This window comes from Caenorhabditis remanei, chromosome I, assembly GCF_010183535.1.
Source record: "Caenorhabditis remanei strain PX506 chromosome I, whole genome shotgun sequence".
In the NCBI taxonomy this organism is placed as follows: Eukaryota; Metazoa; Nematoda; class Chromadorea; order Rhabditida; family Rhabditidae; genus Caenorhabditis; species Caenorhabditis remanei.
In genome coordinates, this window is record NC_071328.1 from 9,910,598 (window position 1) to 9,931,724 (window position 21,127).

General features: G+C 37.4%; 4 protein-coding genes across 4 annotated transcripts; 2 read left to right on the plus strand and 2 right to left on the minus strand.

Moving 5' to 3' along the window:
* Positions 1 to 805: 805 nt before the first annotated feature.
* Positions 806 to 1,223, plus strand: GCK72_002107 (uncharacterized protein; the record flags this gene model as incomplete). The annotated part of the gene is made up of 4 exons (XM_003114865.1): positions 806 to 829; positions 880 to 989; positions 1,041 to 1,110; positions 1,158 to 1,223. 4 exons carry the CDS (start codon positions 806 to 808, stop codon positions 1,221 to 1,223), a joined length of 270 nt encoding a protein of 89 aa, XP_003114913.1.
* A 409-nt stretch (positions 1,224 to 1,632) lies between these two features.
* On the minus strand, positions 1,633 to 4,705 carry GCK72_002108 (uncharacterized protein; the record flags this gene model as incomplete). The annotated part of the gene is made up of 11 exons (XM_053723259.1): positions 1,633 to 1,679; positions 1,725 to 1,832; positions 1,919 to 2,336; positions 2,380 to 2,669; positions 2,753 to 3,323; positions 3,380 to 3,904; positions 3,952 to 4,084; positions 4,133 to 4,245; positions 4,289 to 4,417; positions 4,464 to 4,611; positions 4,656 to 4,705. 11 exons carry the CDS (start codon positions 4,703 to 4,705, stop codon positions 1,633 to 1,635), a joined length of 2,532 nt encoding a protein of 843 aa, XP_053591904.1.
* An 893-nt stretch (positions 4,706 to 5,598) lies between these two features.
* On the minus strand, positions 5,599 to 9,694 carry GCK72_002109 (uncharacterized protein; the record flags this gene model as incomplete). Its single annotated transcript, XM_053723260.1, has 10 exons — positions 5,599 to 5,726; positions 5,780 to 5,940; positions 5,988 to 6,161; positions 6,207 to 6,631; positions 6,683 to 6,919; positions 6,963 to 7,191; positions 7,240 to 7,415; positions 7,462 to 7,665; positions 7,773 to 8,031; positions 9,687 to 9,694. 10 exons carry the CDS (start codon positions 9,692 to 9,694, stop codon positions 5,599 to 5,601), a joined length of 2,001 nt encoding a protein of 666 aa, XP_053591905.1.
* A 6,825-nt stretch (positions 9,695 to 16,519) lies between these two features.
* GCK72_002110 (uncharacterized protein) lies at positions 16,520 to 20,988 on the plus strand (the record flags this gene model as incomplete). The annotated part of the gene is made up of 14 exons (XM_003114876.2): positions 16,520 to 16,739; positions 16,782 to 16,845; positions 16,946 to 17,046; positions 17,093 to 17,188; positions 17,239 to 17,496; positions 17,548 to 17,703; positions 17,755 to 19,341; positions 19,448 to 19,609; positions 19,713 to 19,962; positions 20,010 to 20,117; positions 20,213 to 20,317; positions 20,375 to 20,482; positions 20,535 to 20,627; positions 20,676 to 20,988. 14 exons carry the CDS (start codon positions 16,520 to 16,522, stop codon positions 20,986 to 20,988), a joined length of 3,621 nt encoding a protein of 1,206 aa, XP_003114924.2.
* Between the last annotated feature and the right edge of the window lie 139 nt (positions 20,989 to 21,127).

The following is a 21,127-nucleotide window of genomic DNA, read 5'->3' on the forward strand; positions in this document are numbered from 1 at the left end:
TACTCTCGTTCTTCGTCAAATCTACTCCAGAATAACAAGTGAGCATAATTTTTCTCTCTTTCTCTTCTTCTCAAACCACAACTACTATGAAACCTTTTCTCTACTCCTCTAATCCTTCTTCCGCACAGCTGTTCCGCCACTATTCCGCGTGACCAATTATGCATCATGGACGACGGCAGTGTTGAATGAATAGGAAAGATGACATCTTGATGTTGCATTTCGTATGTATTCTTGAGAACGTTTCCACAGTCTAATTTATAACTTTTCCCTGTTTTTCTACTCTTTTATCTTGAAAAAGTTATCTTTCAACTAAATATAAGTTTGCAGTGTTTCAAAAGTATTTAAAACTATTTCGAACATTTTATATTCGAAACAAACCAAATTGACTCGAGGATATCATATTCATTCTCGTTCTTTCAGTTTACTCCTCGCCCCTTTTTCCTCTTTCACTCGCTCTCTTCCCATCTCCGTTCCTTTCACGAATTCACCACAATCTCTATTTTTCTATGCTGTTTTCTGGCCGCATTCGTGCTCCTTTCCACGTGATGCCACCACACTTTTCTGCTCGAAAATGGAAACGATATTGTTTTCAGTCGATAACTTCATTTTCTGGTTTAATTAATTAACTGAATCCTGTTCTGTTTATAATTTTTGAATTCTCCTGTAAGCTTAGAAGTGTTTACAGTACTTCTTTAAGAAACTCTTGATAGGCTTCTCTCTTTTTTTCATCGAAAATTCAAAATCCTGTTCAATTATCAATTATTCAGATCTTCCCGTCACTCGTGAAGGCTATGAAATAAACGAAATGAACGCTGAAGATGTAGTAGATGTAAGTTATTCGGTTCGTACAGACACTGACCTCTATTTATAAATTTGCAGCAAGTAGAAAGATTGCGTCGCGAGAAGAACATGTATCTCGATTTTCTGAGACTAAACTATCGAATTCTCGACAGATACGAGCAGATTCATGAAATCTTTCTTTCTTCTCTGTAAGTTTCTTTCCTTGTTTGAAATAAAGCGTGAATCGAAATTTAATTTAGGAATAGCGCAACTTCTGAAGCTATGAGACTACATGAGCAACAGAAGCTAGACGAAATCAACACAGTAATTGTGAGTTAAACTTCTCACATCTGTATAAAATTGAAACCTATTTTCAGGCAAGTCTTCGAAATATGATTCTGTCAGCCGAGAAGAAAAACGAGTGTAAACTTTTCAGTGACTGATTCAGTCAGTTACAATGTATGTACATATCGACTCTCTCAGGATCCAAATCATATTCACCTCAACAATCACTTCGTTTACAGTTTTCGGACACGGATTTATTGTTTGTGATGAATATCTAAAATACAGTTTATATATATGTTCAAACATTACAAAATCAGTAATAAATTAAGGAATTTGTGGGGAGTAAGATTTTTTTGAGGTTCTAATCACAAATCTACAAGATTTAGCTATTAGTAGCTGACATAATAAGCTTTCTAAACTGAAACAAGACCACTGCCTATTTCTTATTGAGCTTGCATTCCAAACTTTAAAATAGAACTTTGAAAACGTCAAGGTAAAACTGAGACTGAGATTGTTTTAACAGAACTGGGAAAAGACGGGCATCGGGTATGGTGGAAGTATGTCGGTTTATTGTTGAGAGTGATCCGAAAGAAACTTCGAGAGGACAGATGTTGCTGAAATTTTACAATCGATTAAAATAATAGGTACAATACGCTTACATGTTCTCTGTGATGGTGTTGCAGGCTGGAGAAGAGATGAGCGAGTCATCTGATACAGCAAACGAACATATCGGCGTACTTGCTCGTCTGGCGAGTTTTCAATCAATTCTGAAATGAATTTAGTGTAAAAACAGTTTCTGGCTTCGCTATGTAGCTTTAACCTAGAACATTGTTCACATAGCAATCTGGCTTACCTTGAAGTGACATCAGAAGCTTTTGAGCAACAGGAGTCACAACAAGAATGATCTCTGGATCACTCATATCAATCTCTGGAATAACAAGCTCGATCCATCTGAATTTAAGATCTCGGTCTCTGTTGAGAGAAACGGTGAACTGTGACACCAGAGCAAGAAGACATCTTTGGCTCAACTTCGTGTTTCCGGGAATCAAAATCTTTTCTGGATTGATTTTGGAGCAAACAAATTCGAGAAGGCTTTCGTTGGCTTTATTGAGTGCAGCCTCAAGTGCACCTTCAGGGTCAGTGTCAATCATTCGAAGAAGTGCTACTCTATCCATTTCATTTTTCTGTTGTTGTTGTTGTTGTTGTTGCGCTGCAATCTGCATTGTCGCCATTGCAGTTCCTTGAATCAATTGGGAAGTAGAAGTAAGATACTGGAATGAATTTTTGTTTTCTATAACTTATAAGTCACAGTACCTCATTGATTCCACATCTGAAATGCTCATTCAGGCGTTCGAAAAGAACTTCACAGCTTCGTTCGAAAGATGGAAGAATACAATCGGTTAGAGCATTTCTAGCAGAACTTCCAACACGTTGGCTGATGTACTCCGCTGTTTCTACTCCGCTAGACCGAACTGAGCTGACGATCTGTTCATTCAGATTGTGGATTCCACTGCGAAGTGCTGCTATCGTATCGAGTCGCCCATTCTCACAGAGTTGCTCGATGCGATTGAGCATATATCCTTCTCTCATCCGAATGTTCTCATCTGCAACTTTCGGGAAATTATCACATCTGACAACAGGCATAGACCAAACACAATCCTTTGAAATACTGGCTGTAAAATCTTACCCAGTGCGCTGATAATTTGTTGCACCATAACTTCATTATTCTCTTTTCTCTCTGCTTCAATGCGACCCAATGCAGCAATAACATCGTCCAACTTTTGATTGACTACCTCAAGGTTAAGACCAGAATTAGAAGTTGTTTTTTGCATCAATAGCCCCTGTAGTGTTAAAGAGTTGAGTGGCTCCTGCTCGGTGTCCACATATACAGAAGGACTTGTCTCTTTCTCAGAAGATTCGACGAAATTCACAAGTGGTGAAGGAATGTGTTTCTTCAAAGTCAATTGTAACTCTAGCATACTACGTTTTCCCATGGCAACGAAATATCTCTTGGTTTTCACATGTTTCATTTTTATTTCGCCTGATTCACTAGCATCTGACTCGTCATCAGTCGCATCATCATTGCTATCATTGTTAAAAAGATCATCTTCGGAATCTTCTGACGATATATCAAATGTAGTGGAAGAAATAGGTGAAATTGAGAAAATGGGGTGGCAGAATGAAGTCTGAGTGATTCCAATGAAACGAGGTTGCTCATTGCTACGGAATGAATTCATAATTTCAACCGTGTATACTTTCTGAAAAATTTAAAAATAGAATGAACGAATTTTTAGATCAATATTGATGAACCTACCATTCCGTCAACATCTAAAAGATGGATAAAGTTAGCAGTTGGATCGGGAATACTGATGAATTTGTTGATTGCTCGTGTTGTCTCAAAACGAATTCTACCGAGACATTTCCAGCTTTGGCATTCATACAGAGCTACTTTGTGGCCATTATTGGAAACAACAACGCAAAACCGCCAAAACGGAACGCTTTTTCTATTCGGTGTCAAATCATCAAGAAAAATGAGATCATCGATCAGTCCGCTTTTTGCAAATCCTCTTGGTTCAAAACAATGAGCGTCGTTCAAAGTATTACTTTCTTCGTTGAAAGTGAAAAATTGAACTGGGCCCTCTGTTTTTGCAACGGCAACAGCTGTCGAATCAGGAGATATGCAGACTGATGAGATTCGAACATCCTTGTTTTCAGCTTGGTTATTGAAGCAATGTGAGAAAAGCCCTCCTTCTTCCTTTCTCGCATCGTCAAAATCTATGTCGTCGCCTAAGCCCGCATCTTTCAGAATACCGATGTTAACAATGTACAATTGTTTTCCCTGTAATAATTTCCTTAATTTAACATTTTTGATAGAAGTTTACGGACTGAATATACTGCAATCATGTGACTTGCTTCGTCGTCGTCATCATCTCCTTGAATGTATGGACACCACGACAGACGAGGCTGATCATCTTGAGATGGAGATGACGGCCAATTGTTGATTGAGATATATTTCTTTCTGAAATTAGTTTGATGAAACCAAAAAAGTGGTATGGGACAAACGCACGGCTCGCAACTATCTGACACTTCAAAAACGTAAAGGGACAAATCAGCATTGAGTACAGCAAGGAACTTGTGGTGATGAGCAAATGCCAAATCGATGGTTCTGTGAGGAAAGTCCTGAAAGTGAACTGTTGCACACTTTATAGCAACAAGTCGTAACCTTGAATCTATGCCTCTGCTTCGTTTGCAAGTTGATCAGATTCAGGGATTCTCCGACGGATTCATGAATTGAACGAAATCCTACAATTGGTCCATTCGATGACAGAATGCCTCCACGCAAATATTGAATCTGAAATCGAATATGATTTCTCAACGAATTCAGAAACTTTACGTACTTCTCCTTTGTGATCCATGATGACTTTCGTATGCACATTGGACGAATCCCGTTCTCTCCCGTTATCGACATCAGATGACACACTCAGCTGCACAGTTACATTGTTGCCAATTTCAAACCCGATTGATGACTTCTTTTTTGATATTGTGCTGAAATAAACAAGTCAGATGTGAAACGTTTCTTGCTAACTCACTATTTTTCAACCACCACTTCTGGCGACTGCAATCCGTGTGAATCGGTCATCGGAGTACCCTGCAATAAAAACGGAGTTGTATCTCAGAAAGTATAAGTCTATACAGTTTCAAAAAACGTTTACGGGGAGAATTTGCAGAATGCAAGAGACGACAAGAGAACAACAAAAAATCTCGTAAAAAAAAATAGTGAGAGACTGCGGAGCAAAAGGTCGAATGTTCACTGTGACGACAAACTGCGGACTTCTCATCAAAAACTTCTTATGGAAAGTTGTTTCGGACAACGTTTATAGCGATGTATCGATAACAAAAAACACACGCAGAAGAAGATGATAAGACGGATTCATCAATTGCAACAGCGATATGTCGCGATAACTTTTTTCTTTGAAGTCAAACCCAGAACCAGTCGCACACCATCACGTTTTACACACATTTTTCGAAATAGAATTGAAGATCTCAGTTTATTTTGAGAATCCTTCTATTTGTGATATTGAGATGGGAATTTTCTGGGATTCACCACTGGAGAATTGTAATGTTGGTTACAGTATCATCTTGAATTGTATTATGAAGAAAACTTCGCATACTGAACAAGTGTTTATCATATTTTGAAGCTATAAAACCAACTATTTCTATGCTAATAAATTGTTCGAAAAGAAAGACGAATGATTTACTAAAACATAAATATTGAGACTCTTCTGATGAGCAATTGAAGATAGTTGAATAACAAAACATGAAGAAAGAAGCAGTAAGCATTGAGTTTTCTGATAAAAGAATACACCGTTTAAAAGGAAGAAGAAGTCAAAAAGAATGGAAAATTCGTTGAGTTGGGTGGCAGAGATGGGATGAAGCATTTGAGGAAAAAGTGAAACAGAACAAATGAGTGAGATCAAAGAAGAAATATTCAATGACTAACATAGAAAAGAAACATATAATATACCTAAATTATCACAAACTGATACAAGAGAAGAGAATGGAAAGAGTAAAAATAAGAAAGAGGTAGAGAGAAGAAGAGATTGATGAACTTGTTTGAACTGATGAAGTATCCGATTTACGAGCTGTTCGGCAATCGTTTGCTGAAAACAATTTCAATTATCACACTTTTCGAGAATACTCTCTAGAAACCAACCATTTTTCTGTTTCACAAAGGCTTTTGCTTCGTCGATCATTCTACAAAAACCTCCATGGACATCTGAAATTATTCGATGCTTTCCATGTAAAGTGGATTCTCCAAGTTCGATTGCTTTTCTTTCGATTTTATTATACTGAGGCCAAAATGAATCGATCCTTCTGGAATTTGAGTACATCAAATACATCTATTCTCATTCAAAACTGACCCAGTGTTGGCAAAATTCGCCCATATTTGCATTATAATTGAAGATAATCTTTTCTCATCTTCTAATTGACTTTGATCGTAAAGATGAGGTCTCCAATATGGCTGACCAAATGCATATTCTATTTCATATCCATGCATTACACCCATCCATCGAGGCCAGGGATTTGCACTTGATCTGAAAAACGAATGAGAATTGAATATCTTCGAATTCTGATTTTACCTGTAAGTGAAATAGTACATATAGACATTTCCAAAGATGTTATCAGATATTAAATCAGCAAAATCAATTAGAGAACAAGTGAAGAATAAATCTCCGAGGAATCGTGCCACACCATCTCGATATCTTTCTTCTGGTACATTACTTGTTGAAACGTGTTCATATGAATTCATAAATGCATTTAATACAAGTTTTGATCCAGCGAAGTACGGCATGAAAGCTTTCATTGATTCTTCATAATGTTCTCTGGTGATGAGTGCTCTATTGTGTGGATCTTCTGCAGATATCGTATGATTGAATGCGAATCCATATTTTGGAAGTGACATATAATACGGTAGCCAATATGTTCCTTCATCTTTTACGCTTCCAAAAATTATGTTGACATCTTTCTTGAATTGCTTATTCGCTAGTTTTTGAAATATATCTCCCTGAAAACGGATTCAAAAATTATTATTTTAAATTAGAAAAATATGAAAAACCTGGAAAAAGTTGGCATCAGATGAGACAGGAACATATGCAAAAGTCATTGGAGGCCCAATATCTCCTGATATATTATCTGCTTCTGCTTGAACTAAATGAGCTGGAACACTACGAAGACACTTGGCAATCACATTCATATCTGTTGAAGTGCAATTCACTTTTTTAGCAAGACGGAGAGATAAATCAAGCATTGTTGGAGGTGTTGCAGATGCCCACGAATTGATTATTGAACCACTCTGAAACGAGTCTTCTGTATGTGACCAATAATGTTTTTCGTACCTTTGCAATGACGTTTCTGAAGTATTTATGAGAGTTTGGAGCAAATAAATGAGCAGTTGCAGATGCAGATCCAGCAGATTCCCCGAACAAAGTGACTCTTGATCTATCTCCTCCAAATGCTCCAATATTCTCGTGAACCCATCGAAGTGCCAACTGTTGATCCATCAAACCCATATTTCCTTGAATTGGAGAATCATCTCCAAAGTATAAAAACCCAAAAGGACCTAATCTGAAAAACAATTTACTTATTGAATATCTCCCTTCTTTTTCATTTTACCGATAGTTCACATTAACCACAATCGTGTGTTCTTTCGCTGCAAACACTGATCCACTGTACAAATCCAAAGAAGGTGTTCCACTGAAAAATCCACCACCATAAATCCATACCATAACTGATCCATCATGATCTTCTGGCACCCAAATATTCATGTTCAGACAGTCTTCTGATATTGCCTACAAAAAGAAAATACTTCAATATCTCATTAGTCTGTAATCTTACTCCAGGAGGATTCCACATTTCAGCTCCAGGAAACTGAGGAAAGGCACTGTCAATTGTCAGATAACACGTTTTCGCCAAAGTTCTCGCTTCAAGTTCACCACTCCATCGATCGATCATTTCAGCCATTTTGAATCTTCTCGAGCCAATCGGTGGTTTTGCGTACGGAACACCCAGGAATGCAGAAACCTTTGCACCGTCAAATGTCTAGAATTTTGAGAATTTTCTAAATTCCATTGTTATTTTTACTGTTACATTTCATTACAACTAGAAATATCTACTAATCACAATCATATTTCCATAAAGTCCCATACCTGTCCAACTCCCCGAATGGTTCCAAGAGGCGTATGTACAACATGATCTCCTCTGACAATCGACCGAGTTTCGATATTTCTAACAAACACAGCTAATAATAAGAATTGACAAAAGACGTGATAAGTAAGATGCCGTCTGATGACGGGCGCTCGCATGGCCGGAGAGTGTCTTCTTCTGAAGGCTAGCTGCGACGACGGCGGCTTCTGATCACGTGTTGTGCCGCACCTAGCATTCACATAGAAGTAGGCGGTCTGATATCTGAATAATTATGAAGACGTGGTGGATACTAATTGGAATGAAGGAGCAGAAGAAGGTAATCAGGTTAGAAGGAATCGAGAGGGACACCTGCATACGGAAATGAAATGGGATATTGGAGCGGAAACGATCGAAAATGGAAATTTGGTTAGGACCAACATCTAGAATGGATACGAAATGGAGTTTTTGATGGAGGGGATTCGGAACTAGAAACAAACTCTACGATTCTGAAGCCTTCAGAAATACTATAGTTATCTGAGAGGAACAATATTTTCTTTAACTCTTTCTATAACTCTTTTCAAGTTCAGAGAACATATTAGCGTGACATAAATATGTCATAATACTCAAGTACCAGAACTCTATTTCTGTGGTTATGTTTCCTAATACCCAAAAAGCATGAACCGTAAATAACCTGAGGTTTTTCTGCTTCGTTTCTCTCTATAATTAGCTCATTATCATTTCGTTTTCAATACTTTACTAGGTATTTCAAGAACCTTAAAAGGCAAAAAAAAATTGCAGAAGTGTGAAAAAAAATGAAATGCGGATGCGCGAGAGTGTGACAAGGAAGGCGGGAAAAACTGAAAGTTTACGGCCAATTTTACGAGCGAATCGTGTGCAAACAGGGTGAAAATGTTGCAGATGGGTGGCGATTTTGAAGGACATATCCCCCGGAATAATGACACACAAATTGATTTTGAAAAAAAGAGAGGAGGGAAGGAATTATGTATTGTGGAAAAGAGGAAAAAATATATGAGGGAACACGGTTTTTGACATTCTCTGGTCATAAAGTAGTCTCAAGTGTTGTGAAGGTCCTTGAATAGAAATAGAAAGAAGAGGGAGAAAGAGAGTTATATTGGTCATTTTAAAGAAGAGTTCAGAACATTATTACTGAGTTTAAATAGATATATGTTGATAAGATTTTAATTTTGCTATTTGTGTTTTGGAATCCCAATTATCGGTGAAATATTTCAAAATTGGTATGAATAAGTGGCTTGAACTTTTGAATTTTTCCGGACATACAAAAGTCTCGTAACCTGGCTAAACGGAGGCAAAAGTATTAGTCTAAACTTACTTAACAGACATTAAAGTTTTTTCAAAGGGAAACTGTATAAAAATGAAATGCCTGATACTTTCAATTATTAGTTTCAGCCACGTTGCACTGAAAGTTTACTTTTTGAATTAAAAAAAAACTTTTGGTAGTTTCTATCGAATCTGATTAGAAAACAAATATTTTTGTATATTTTTCAGTTTGTATTTTTCATTAATGTTTTGAGTAACTGATTAAACTTGCGACAAGTTTTTGCAAAAGAAACTATTATTCGAGATTCTGGAACACCGGAGAAACTTTTTCAGTAAATCTTTGGTTTTTCGAAGAGGGAAAGTGTTAATAAATAATACAGATTTGTCTTTTAAAAGAGCAAATTTTGAAAGAAAAGAATATTTGAAAAACAAGAAAAAGGAAGAAAGTAGCAGAAAAAGAGAGAATCTGAGATGAAAAAAAGATGTACAAGGGGGCGAAGAAAAGAGATAAGAAGTCGTGGGAATCAATGTCCCGAATGAAAAAAAGAAGGAAAAAGAAGAGAATGGAAGGTTGATGTAATACTTCACTTCATCTTATTAATTTCAGATTCTCCCTCTTTCCACGTGATGATACTTACCTGTCCATGTCAACAAAATGGACAATGAGAGCAAATAAATGAGTAGAAGAAGAAGAAGTTGATAAGATAGTAAGTCCGAGCAGGGAGAGAAAGACAAAAGAGGCACAATTGCATGAGCACAGGCTCTTCCCACAAAACACTCAAACTATTTTGAATACTCTTCGCTTCAAGGGTCAGTTATTCGACGTCGACGACGACTACATATTCCGAAGCAGTGTACACACATCCTCACCTAAAAGAGGTCTTCCCCCGGATGTCGTCGTCATAAATCGAAAGAATTATTCATTCGTGGCGCCAATTCTCTTCTAAACTCCTTTATCCTTTTTTCAAAAACGTCTGTATCGTCAGAGTCCTCCTCTTTTTCTTTTTTCATGAATTCTTCTTGGTCACCTCATGATTCTTTCCTCCCTCAATTTAATAAACCAACTAGTCGTGACATCACTTGACACGTCAAGATCCTTGAATACTTTCAAAGTTAATTTTCGCACAAAAAGAGACAAATGACGTGGAAATAGGACGTACGTACGGCGATGCAAAGGGTCCTCTTTTTGCTGTGTATATGCCAGGTATCGGGTCGCCTTCAAATTTCCGAAATCTCTTTTTTCCTCTCTTCCCCAAACTTTCAGGTGCCAGTTGCTACGAAGAACATAATTTTTGCTGCAGATGTTGTTAATGACACGATTACGGTGGGTTTGGTGTAATTAATGTGGTTCTACTAGCTTCTTTCTCACAAAAAACGAAGAGATATTTAAATGTTTTCTCAAAAATATTTATAAACTGGAAACTTCACAGAAATTTATAACTATATTGTATTTAAAACTGTAAAAAATGAGATTCAGGTATAGGATTGATATGATCTCTAGTTGATCAGTGCCCCGGTCAGCCGCCCACTTTGAAGCCACGATCTTCTGATCTTGTCAAAAAAAAAAACAGCAAAACGAAAACCAAAGAATGAGAACGGAACATTCTGTAATTTGAGTGGAGGACCTTTTTGAAATCAGATGGAATCAACGAGAAAAAGAATATAAGAGATTACGGTACCCGTCGCCCAAAAAATCATGTCTTTTCAAAATAGAAAACAATGCTCTTAGCTATTGAGACATTGAAATAATGAAATAAAAAATGTTAAAAAGTTAGGGGAAGCTGTGAAATTCGATGCTCTCCGGACGAGTCCGATACAGCAGTGGAACGGACTAGAAAGGAGCGGAGACATAAGAGAAGAAGATGAATTTCGAATGGAATAGAGTGGGAGGAGGTGGGAAACGATAGAAAAGGAAAAAAGGAAGATGATGAAGAAGAAAACGACAGAGTTAAGCCAAAAACCAAATGATGATTGAATGAGTTGAGTGCAAACGACGATGTGGATGACGATTCTGAGAAGGAGTGACAAGGAGAAAAGAGTGTCAGTAATGTTGGAATGAGCATTAGAAGAGTCCGAAATGGGTCGACCCCATTGGGTTTTTTGTGCTCGCTGCAGTGTCCGCCCCCCCCCCCCCCCCCGCCAAAAGAGTTGACTCCCCGGAGATTCCACGCAGCTTCCGAATACACGCCACAAACAGGGAGCGGCGAAGAAACGAGGGCTCCGAGGCGAGAGAGAGCCCATCATCATCATCGGCAAATCCGAACACACTTATTTTGTCTCGGATCTCGAAGAGAAAACTTCCTTTTCGGAAATATATATGAAAAGAGCAGTTGACTGCAAGAAATCTTTTTCTTCAAAAAAAAAAGAGATGAAGGAAAAAGAGGAAGGAAGGTCTACAGTACCCTTGAAAAAACAAGGAACTGCATTCAATTGCTTCTCCGAATGAATCGAAAACCATTCTAGTTTTCTAGGATAGACTTCCCAAAGGGACTGACTTATGAGCATCATAATAATTTTTGTAAGCTTGATTCCAGGAGAAGTTTTTGGAAAATGCAACTGCCGATATCTAATCGGTTGTAACTAGTCAAGTTTAGTATGTTTCAGTAGATCGTGTAGCCGATGCAGTCTAGTAAAATTGAAACATTCCATATAGTTTCTTCCTTTTCGAAATTTTATTCCACTCAAGTTTGTCTGAACTGTATTCGAACAACGTGCGACTAGGTTGATTGCCAAACTTAACCCGGAGTAGGACAACTCAATTATTGTTCAATATCTCTTGAATGAATCGAAAAGATTCACTAGAATTTTAGTGTCTTACAGAATATATTCTCTTCGAGAAGCACCTGCCTCCAGTCTCCATTTTCTAAGTGTGTTTACAGAACCCTCCTAGTTCTTTTACCTCCCTCAAAGCAGTTTCTCAACTCATCCAACATTCCAAATAGTTAGTCGAAACAAATACATTATGGGAGTATTCGAAACAAAAAAAGATGTGAAGATGCTTCGGATTGCTTCAATATGTCGCCCGATGGCAGGTTGTTCCCCAGAGAACGGAGAACGTCGTAGTCTTCCTCATCTTCTTTTTCTTTCTTTTTCTTCTTTGTTTGTTTCTTTTTTGTCCATAAATAAACATACTACCACTCTAAATTAGCACATAAATAGGAAATTGAAGATAATAAGAAAAATGAAAATATATGGTAATTGAGAGGAATTATATTTTTTCTACTCATCATCAAATGATAGAAAACATAGACAAGATGGGAGGGTGTCCGTGTGTCGCTTTGCGTCGATAAATCATCAGTTTGACATACACACTAAACACACAAAAACACAAAGTCCTCAGTAAAAGATGAAGAAAAAAGAAGAAGAAGAAGACTATTGCCGTGGCACGACAATTGGCCGCAAGACGCGCGACAGGTGGCTCCGCAAGAGCCTTGGCGCTGAAGGAACGCAATGAAATCGAACGAGAGGACGACTCAAATACGCCTTTTTTATGCCACGTGATGGGAATGACTAGTGACAGGAGGAGACCATGTAATGGGTTCCGTTTGATATGTTCTTTTTTCCAAGGGATAGAGTTTTCTGAATTTTATTTTAGAGAAATCAGGACTCAGATGTTGGGAAAATGACTACGATATCACTTTGGAATGATTATGAAGATCCTGAAGTCAGAAGAGTCTTTTGTGTAGATTGGAAATTTCAGACAAATATTCACAATATGGACGTTTTGTAGATTCTTCCATAAAACGAAAATAGATGAGATAAGACAATTATCAGGTTACTTAATTTACGGAAATCGTTTCAGTCGATTTCTCCTAATCACTGACATAACTCTTTCACTTCATTGTCTCTTGTATCAAGGAAAGTGAGACAACATATCAATTGCATCCACAGTATCAGATTCTTGATCGTTCGGTCTTCGTCTAGAAGCTATTAATTATCACTAGAGAATTATCAAGAATACGAAAAATTCACGATTTCAACTAAATTTTACCAATGAAAAATAACATGAACAATAAATATCTGATCACAATTGCTTCTGGAACTTCCAATACCTCTAAAGAGTATTAAAAAATATTTAATGTGAAACATATGGTCGATTTGAAAAATGAAAGTGAATCTGGAAAGAAATCAAGAAATAATGTTCAGAAAAAGTTGACTGGGTGACATGAGCAGACTCCAAAGTCAACGGACCAACCAACTCCGGATGTTGTGGGTCGATGCACACCTTCTGAAATTATTTTTTCGTTTTGAACTACAGGAAAAAACATTTTCAATCCAGAGAAAACACATTGAGAACAATCATGGAGTCATTGTAGTCCAGCTGAAAATACAGACGGAAGTAAGAATGTAAACTTTTGAAAATTAATTTCTCCCTCCTTTCTAAATTTATCAAAAATAATTTTCTCGGAAACTTGTCAAGTCGGCATTCACTCAATCACGGCATCTATGACATATCTCAAATCTACTATTTTGTTTGAAAACACTACTTATTTTTCTACTAGTTTCATTGTTTCAACATGTGTTCTAACACTTTTCACTACGTCTCACTTGTCCTTTTTTGTTCGGTCAAAGACCAGCCAATTTCCAAAATACCCAACCAAAATCCCTTCGTTTATCCATCTCTTTTTTAACACGGAGACAAAAACTTTTTGATCGTCAGAATTTCCCTTTCTAGTTCAAAATGATTCAAACTTCTCACGCCTTCTTCTTGTCTTCTTTCTCACAATTCCTTTTTTGTTTTGAATGTTTCTTTGAAGCCATGCATGAGTCAAATTATAGCAGCCATGTAACCATAGTGATATTGGCTCCGCCCCTTTTCAGAAACACATTTAGACGAGGAAATGTGATAAACAGGAATTGCATTTTCAGACGATTTCTTTTTGACGGATAAGGAGAAGTCGGATGGGTTCGGCGCGAAGAATTGCGCTTACTCTGCTCTTCTTTTCTTCGATTTCCCTTGTTTGGTCTCAAGATTGTTCTTCTGCACGGTTGACTGCAACTGATGTTTTAGGTAAGAAATATATATATATATATATATAATTTTTTTAGAACTATCAGAACTAATTGTAATCCATGAAACTAACCAAGACTTGGAAATTTGTTTGGGGTTTCATGGAGACTTGAAAAATTTCTGACCAAATAGCTTTTAAAGTCAATTTTGGAGGTTGGTAATTACAGGAACTACCGTAATAGAAGAGGTATTTATTTTCTATAAGACAACTATTTTGTATGACTTTTCACTATACAGTGACCTTCAGAGGTTTCCTCAAATCTATAATTTTGAGCAGGTTTGATTGAAAACGTAGATTTAACAGGTCCAGTTGAGCAGCCGTTCCGACAAAACTGGAAATTTAGATTTTCCAGCATAAGCTAGAAATTAAAGTTAAACTGAAAACTGAAACGGAACTACGGTGTTCTTAATCTTAGAATAAAAACCTGCTGACTCGAAATTTAAGACGCACTCTCTGACTCGTTCGATCACCCGTAGGCACACGAAAAAAGTTGACCATATCCGATTTGCCTATAATTTTGATCAGAGATAGTATCAAGTGTTCTCAGCAAATTGGGGCACTTTTTGGCCGGGACCGTCACCTGGGTACCTAGGAAAATCAAAAAATCGATATTTTTCGAAAATTTTTCCTAAAGTAGTTAGGTATGAAATCTCAACGGGAAGTTATTGTAGACACTATTTTAAGCATTTTTTGTGTTGAAAAGAAAATTCCAGCTCAACACCTTCATTGTGAAAATTTTGAAAGTTCATGAAATTTTCGGGTTTTTTTCATGAAATCGTTTTTATCTCGGCAGTGACCCGACAAGACAGCGTTTTTTATTTAAAATTCGAAATCTACATAAAATTTGGTATTGGATCCATGTTGTTCCTACTCGTATCTCTATCCCCAAAAAACACTTTTTTGGGGAAGTATGTGAAAAAGTGCGATTTCAATTTTCGAGGCCTTCTGGTAAATCATTTTTGATGTTTCAAATTCATGATTTTTTATAATTTTCAATTCAATCATGTCTTTTTTTTCAGTTCCGACACAATTTTCGATCATACCAGAAAAAAATTTCAGAAAAAATTGAATTTTTTGATTTTTTGAAATTTTTTCCTGAACTGAATCATTCGAACTGAAATATTAAGGATAGCACTATAAAATTTGGAGAATATGACTGGAACATGATCGAAGTTTACAAAACAACCAATTTCCACCATCGGATCATCTGTTACTTACGCTTTAATGATGAAATTCAGCGAAAGGTTCCACTTGGGAAGTTGGTGCTAAGGTTCTTCATACTTGCAACGTTATTTGGCAGATGACTGTGTTGAAAATGACAGGAAAAGTAAGAAAACTACAAAAACTTATTAATTTACCAAGATTTTAAAAGAAAATTTTGAAAAAAATAAGACTCATACGTGTTCAATGGACTGGTCTTTTTGTGGAAATCAGAAAAATAATTTTCAATTTTTTTCTTGAAAATCTTTCTTTTTGTATAATTTTTCGTAGTTTTCTTACTTTTCCTGTCATTTTCAACACAGTCATCTGCCAAATAACGTTGCAAGTATGAAGAACCTTAGCACCAACTTCCCAAGTGGAACCTTTCGCTGAATTTCATCATTAAAGCGTAAGTAACAGATGATCCGATGGTGGAAATTGGTTGTTTTGTAAACTTCGATCATGTTCCAGTCATATTCTCCAAATTTTATAGTGCTATCCTTAATATTTCAGTTCGAATGATTCAGTTCAGGAAAAAATTTCAAAAAATCAAAAAATTCAATTTTTTCTGAAATTTTTTTCTGGTATGATCGAAAATTGTGTCGGAACTGAAAAAAAAGACATGATTGAATTGAAAATTATAAAAAATCATGAATTTGAAACATCAAAAATGATTTACCAGAAGGCCTCGAAAATTGAAATCGCACTTTTTCACATACTTCCATAAAAAAGTGTTCTTTGGGGATAGAGATACGAGTAGGAACAACATGGATCCAATACCAAATTTTATGTAGATTCCGAATTTAAAATAAAAAACGCTGTCTTCTCGTGTCACTGACGAGATAAAAACGATTTCATGAAAAAAACCCGAAAATTTCATGAACTTTCAAAATTTTCACAATGAAGGTGTTGAGCTGGAATTTTCTTTTCAACACAAAAAATGCTTAAAATAGTGTCTACAATAACTTCCCGTTGAGATTTCATACCTAACTACCTTAGGAAAAATTTTCGAAAAATATCGATTTTTTGATTTTCCTAGGTACCCAGGTGACGGTCCCGGCCAAAAAGTACCCCAATTTGCTGAGAACACTTGATACTATCTCTGATCAAAATTATAGGCAAATCGGAGATGGTCAACTTTTTTCGTGTGCCTATGGCCTGTTGACCGATGCTCGATCGACTCCGAGAGTGCGTCTTAAATACGTTTTAAAGTAATGAAGTGAGGTGTGTCGAAATGTCTTAAAACTCCACAGAGATATATGGAAGCAATATTGTTTTCAATATTTTCAGAAACCGTTCAAATCTACAGTAACGAATACGCTCTCGATGACGATCATGTTTCGTATGAAATCGCATCATCTCCCTCATCGAATTCATACGATCAAGTGTCTGATTCTATCCGCATTATGGTAAACAATCAATCATCATGTCCGGCTGCTTGCACGATAACTCTCAATAGATATACGGATTCATTTCAAGGTAGAGTTAACAAAGTATTCTTTTCGAAAAACAGATTTCCAGGAGCCGAGTCAACTGTCTTGTTCTTCGACACTGATCACTCCTTCTATCTGCCCAGCCATTACATGTGAGTCATGTTTCAACACGTGCAGACATTATAATTGAGTTTTTGGATTTGTCATATGTTTTAAACTTTGTTCTTTATCACAAACAAAATTATGATTCAGAAAAGACAACAAGACAACTCTAGTCTGTGTAGCAAATAACGGATCTTGTGGAGCTACAGTACCCATCTACAGATATTATAAAATATCAAATGGAGGAGTTTGTAAGTTCTGGAGAAGATGTCTCTCGTATTGAATATTCGGTTTTAGTTCATGCGTATTCCATTGATCAAGATGTAGTTTACGATGGATACAATCAAGAGTTCCTCCCAATTTGTTATGCATGGACAGTTCCAACTGCAACAGGTGAACAACTAATTATTAGAAGACCAACAATCAAAAAGTTTGATTTTCAGTAGCCAGTAGACCAACATGTGGAACTCTAACTTTTGATATACCACCTGAAATGATGTCCGATTTGAATATTTACGACAATAAACAAGATGGAATTGAAAGAGATCACTACTATACAACACTCCATTCAACTGATTCAAGTCTTGTCTCTTATAATCTGACAGGTGTTCTTGGAAAAGTATTGACTTCTTCCAAGAGTACTGCTTGCAGCTGTCTTGTCAAGTTACAACAACAGTTTGATAATCAGACTGGCTATTTTCGTACGGAATTATGATATGTAGAATGAGATATAGAACATTTTCTAGTTTCAGATCGCCTCGATCACAAATTAATTGTTACTGGGCAGGAATCAAACAGGCCGTATGAGGAATATGTTGACACTGGAGAGACTATTTATTGCTCGAAGAGACTCGGAGATTGTGGAGCCACGTTACCACTTTGGAAACATTTTCAGTTTTATGACGTTGGTGAGTAGGAGAATCGGAAATTACTATTCAAATTGAGAATCTTTTTTTCAGACACAGTCTACACTACTGACTCATCTCCTCTTCCAATGTCATACTTGTATCCACAGACTCCTCTTTGTTACATTTGGCCTGCAAACTATTCTCCCAATGCATCAAATATCGTATATGGAACAGCTGCTCCTGCTCCACCAGTTCCCTTGACTACTTCATTGCCAGGAATCAGTGAATCAACAATTACTCCAACAACTCCGACTGGAACAACTGGAAGTACAAGATTTTTGGATTCTTCTGGATCAACAAGTCTATCTACAATTATCCCAATGGGACAAACCAGTCAAAGTACATTAAACACATCACCAACAGCTTCAACACCCACAACTCCAGTTTCGATGCTAATCAGCTCATCGGGAACAACAGTTTCCTCATCACTATTGAACTCTTCAACTGAGACTACTCTGAGTACTTCTAGTGTATTCACAATAAACACAATCCCTACTATGCAAACATCTGGAATTCAGCCTACTGTTACTGCTAGTTCAATGTCTACAGCAACAACATCACAATCCACAAATCCTTCCACTTTGAGTGTTTGGGGAACAACTGGTTCAACTGCTAGCGTACCAACAGTCACGACTTCTGACACGACTGGAACAACAGGAATGACAACTCCAAGCACTCCAATGACTACTCCCACTTCAGGAACTCCTATGACGACAGGAACAACAAGATTATCAGATTCTGGTGGGGTCACTCCCGGATTAATCATTCCAATGAACCCTAGCATCACCCTTCCAACTACCCCTGACTATCCGATGACACCTGGAGAGGAGGTAACGGAAGTGAATGTGGATACGGAGCCCCCATTAGAAGAAGAGTTCACTCGACCAACTCCAGAAACATTTACACTTTCAAACTTCTGGTTTCTGACAACAACTACACAATCCACTATCGTATCATCTGGAACTCCAGCCACGAATCCAGCTTCGCCTGCAGCTACACTGCCAGTTGGAACAGTTCCTTCAATCATGTCTACCGTTCCAATATTGCCTGTCACGGCTACTTCCTTGCCGTCTTCTCCAGCCACCTTGCCAACAGCTTCTCCCTTGTTCCCTGCATCACCAGTGACAGCTAATAATGTTCCTAACCCAACAGGAACGATTCCTCCAATCGGTTCTAAATCAGTTGACACAACTTCCTCAACTCCTGCTTTACCTATCACTACAACACCTCCACCACCTGTCATGGTAACTGGACCTCTTGTCCTAATCATACCAACAATGCCACCTCAATCCTCTGAAGCTCCAACAACTGCCCTTCCAACTACACTTCCAACAGCCCCATCTTCTACTCTCGCTACAACTACTCCAACTCCTCCTTCACAAGTGTCAACAATCGGAACAACTCATTCTCTTGATGGTTCTCCTGCCACCCCAACACCCCAACACATGGCACAGGCTGCTCCAACATATTCTATTGTTGGTGGAGCTCTTGATTCCTTCACAAATCCTCCAATAATTGCTGCTCTAATCAGTTCTTCTGTCGCTTCCACGCCATCTCCAACACAGTCTCAACCAACGCAACCAGTTTTAAATCTGATTCCTTCGACGGCAACGATTGTATCGACAACTCAGGATCCAGGTAAAACTGCTAATATAATATGATTAAATTACACCTTTCCCATCTTTTCCAAATAAAAACATGTCTGCTTCATAATTTTTTTTGAATTGAAAATAAGTATTTGAAGGTATAATTTGGAAAGCTGGAGACTGGATCAGTAACACGTGGCATTCTGTCTTTGGTGGAAACGATCAAGTTGTTGTTTCGACTTCTTCTGCTTCACCAACGGAAGATGTGACGACTCCACGTCCAATTGGAGGTCTTGTTGGAAGTCTAATTAACTCTTCAGGTATTCACAATCTATGAAACTATGGAGCTTATAATTAGTTTTTATTTCTAAAATTCAAAGCAGAAGTTGAAGAAAACCCAACAATTTGTTTTAAAATTTCCAGGTGGAAACGCGACAAACTCAACTAATCCAGTGTCTTCGTTCTTAAACTCAACTGGAAACTTCATTGATCAACATCTAAATTCCAATTCGAGTCAAGCTTTTGTGAATAATACAATCAATTGGATCGACGATAAGCTGGATAGCACTGGAGAGTTATTGTCAAATGCATGGAATTCTCTTCAATCGAACAACAATACCAGTGGATCATTCGTCAATAATACTCAAACATGGATCGGAGGAGCTTTGAATAGGTTTGAGGAAGATTATGAAGACAAAAGCTTAGAATCTGACATTACAGCACTGGAGGATTTCTCTCCAATGCCTGGGACTCACTGAGTGGAAACAACAATTCGACTGGAATTATCAGCAATAACACGCAATCGTGGATTAGTGGAGCCGTTAATAGGTTTGATCCGTAACATTTCTCACCTCGTTAGACTAGATCCAGCCATCAAGTTGGAAGTTATTACCGTCAGATCAAAAGACATGTTAATATTTCAGCACTGGCAATTTTATTTCCAACTCATGGGACTCGCTGAGCTCCAATAACAACACACAGGTATTTGTTAATAATACACAAACATGGATTGGAGGAGCACTCAACAGGTTTGGAATATAATTGAAAAATTGAAATTTTTCCTCTTGAATACATACATTTTTCAGTACTGGAGGGTTTCTAACAAATGCGTGGAACTCTTTGAGTTTCGACAATCAGACAAGTGGAAACGTAGTAAATACTACAAAGACGTGGATTGGCGGAGCAGTTGATAAGTGAGAAAATAGAGATTAGTTGGGAATATAATTACTGAATAAGACGTTGCAGCACTGGTGAATTCCTGTCAAACGCGTGGGAATCATTGAGTGATAACTCAATCCTAGATAAAACAAAAACAGGGATTGGAGGAGCTGTGAACAGGTATTCTTTATGGAATGTTTATTTTTCTAAATTAAAATTAATTTGAAGCACTGGTTCATTCCTGTCGAATGCATGGAATGAAATAAAAGGAGGTTCTGGAAATTCCCTGAACACTTCTCAAGTCAATGAAACTTTGAATGGAGCTAGTCAAGTAACCCAAAATGTAACATCTTCGGCAGATGAGAAGAAAGATGATTTGACAGTAAAGAATGATACTGCCCTTGCATCTGCCCCACATTCCAATCCAGTTGGCAGTGTTGCTAGTGTGATACTTCCTATCGTCAATAATTCCACTTCCGATCCAGCGAATGGAAAAGTCGAATGGAATGGTGGACTTGTCAGTGGTCCCATAACAGGATAATATCTATTGTGATGAACCTGAAATACATATGTACAAGAATCAGTAATGTGCTCATAATGCTGTTAATAAACCTTTAAAAACACTACTTTCTGTGATATTTTTGTTGAGAACAATTTGTTTGATGAACCGCACTGGCTCA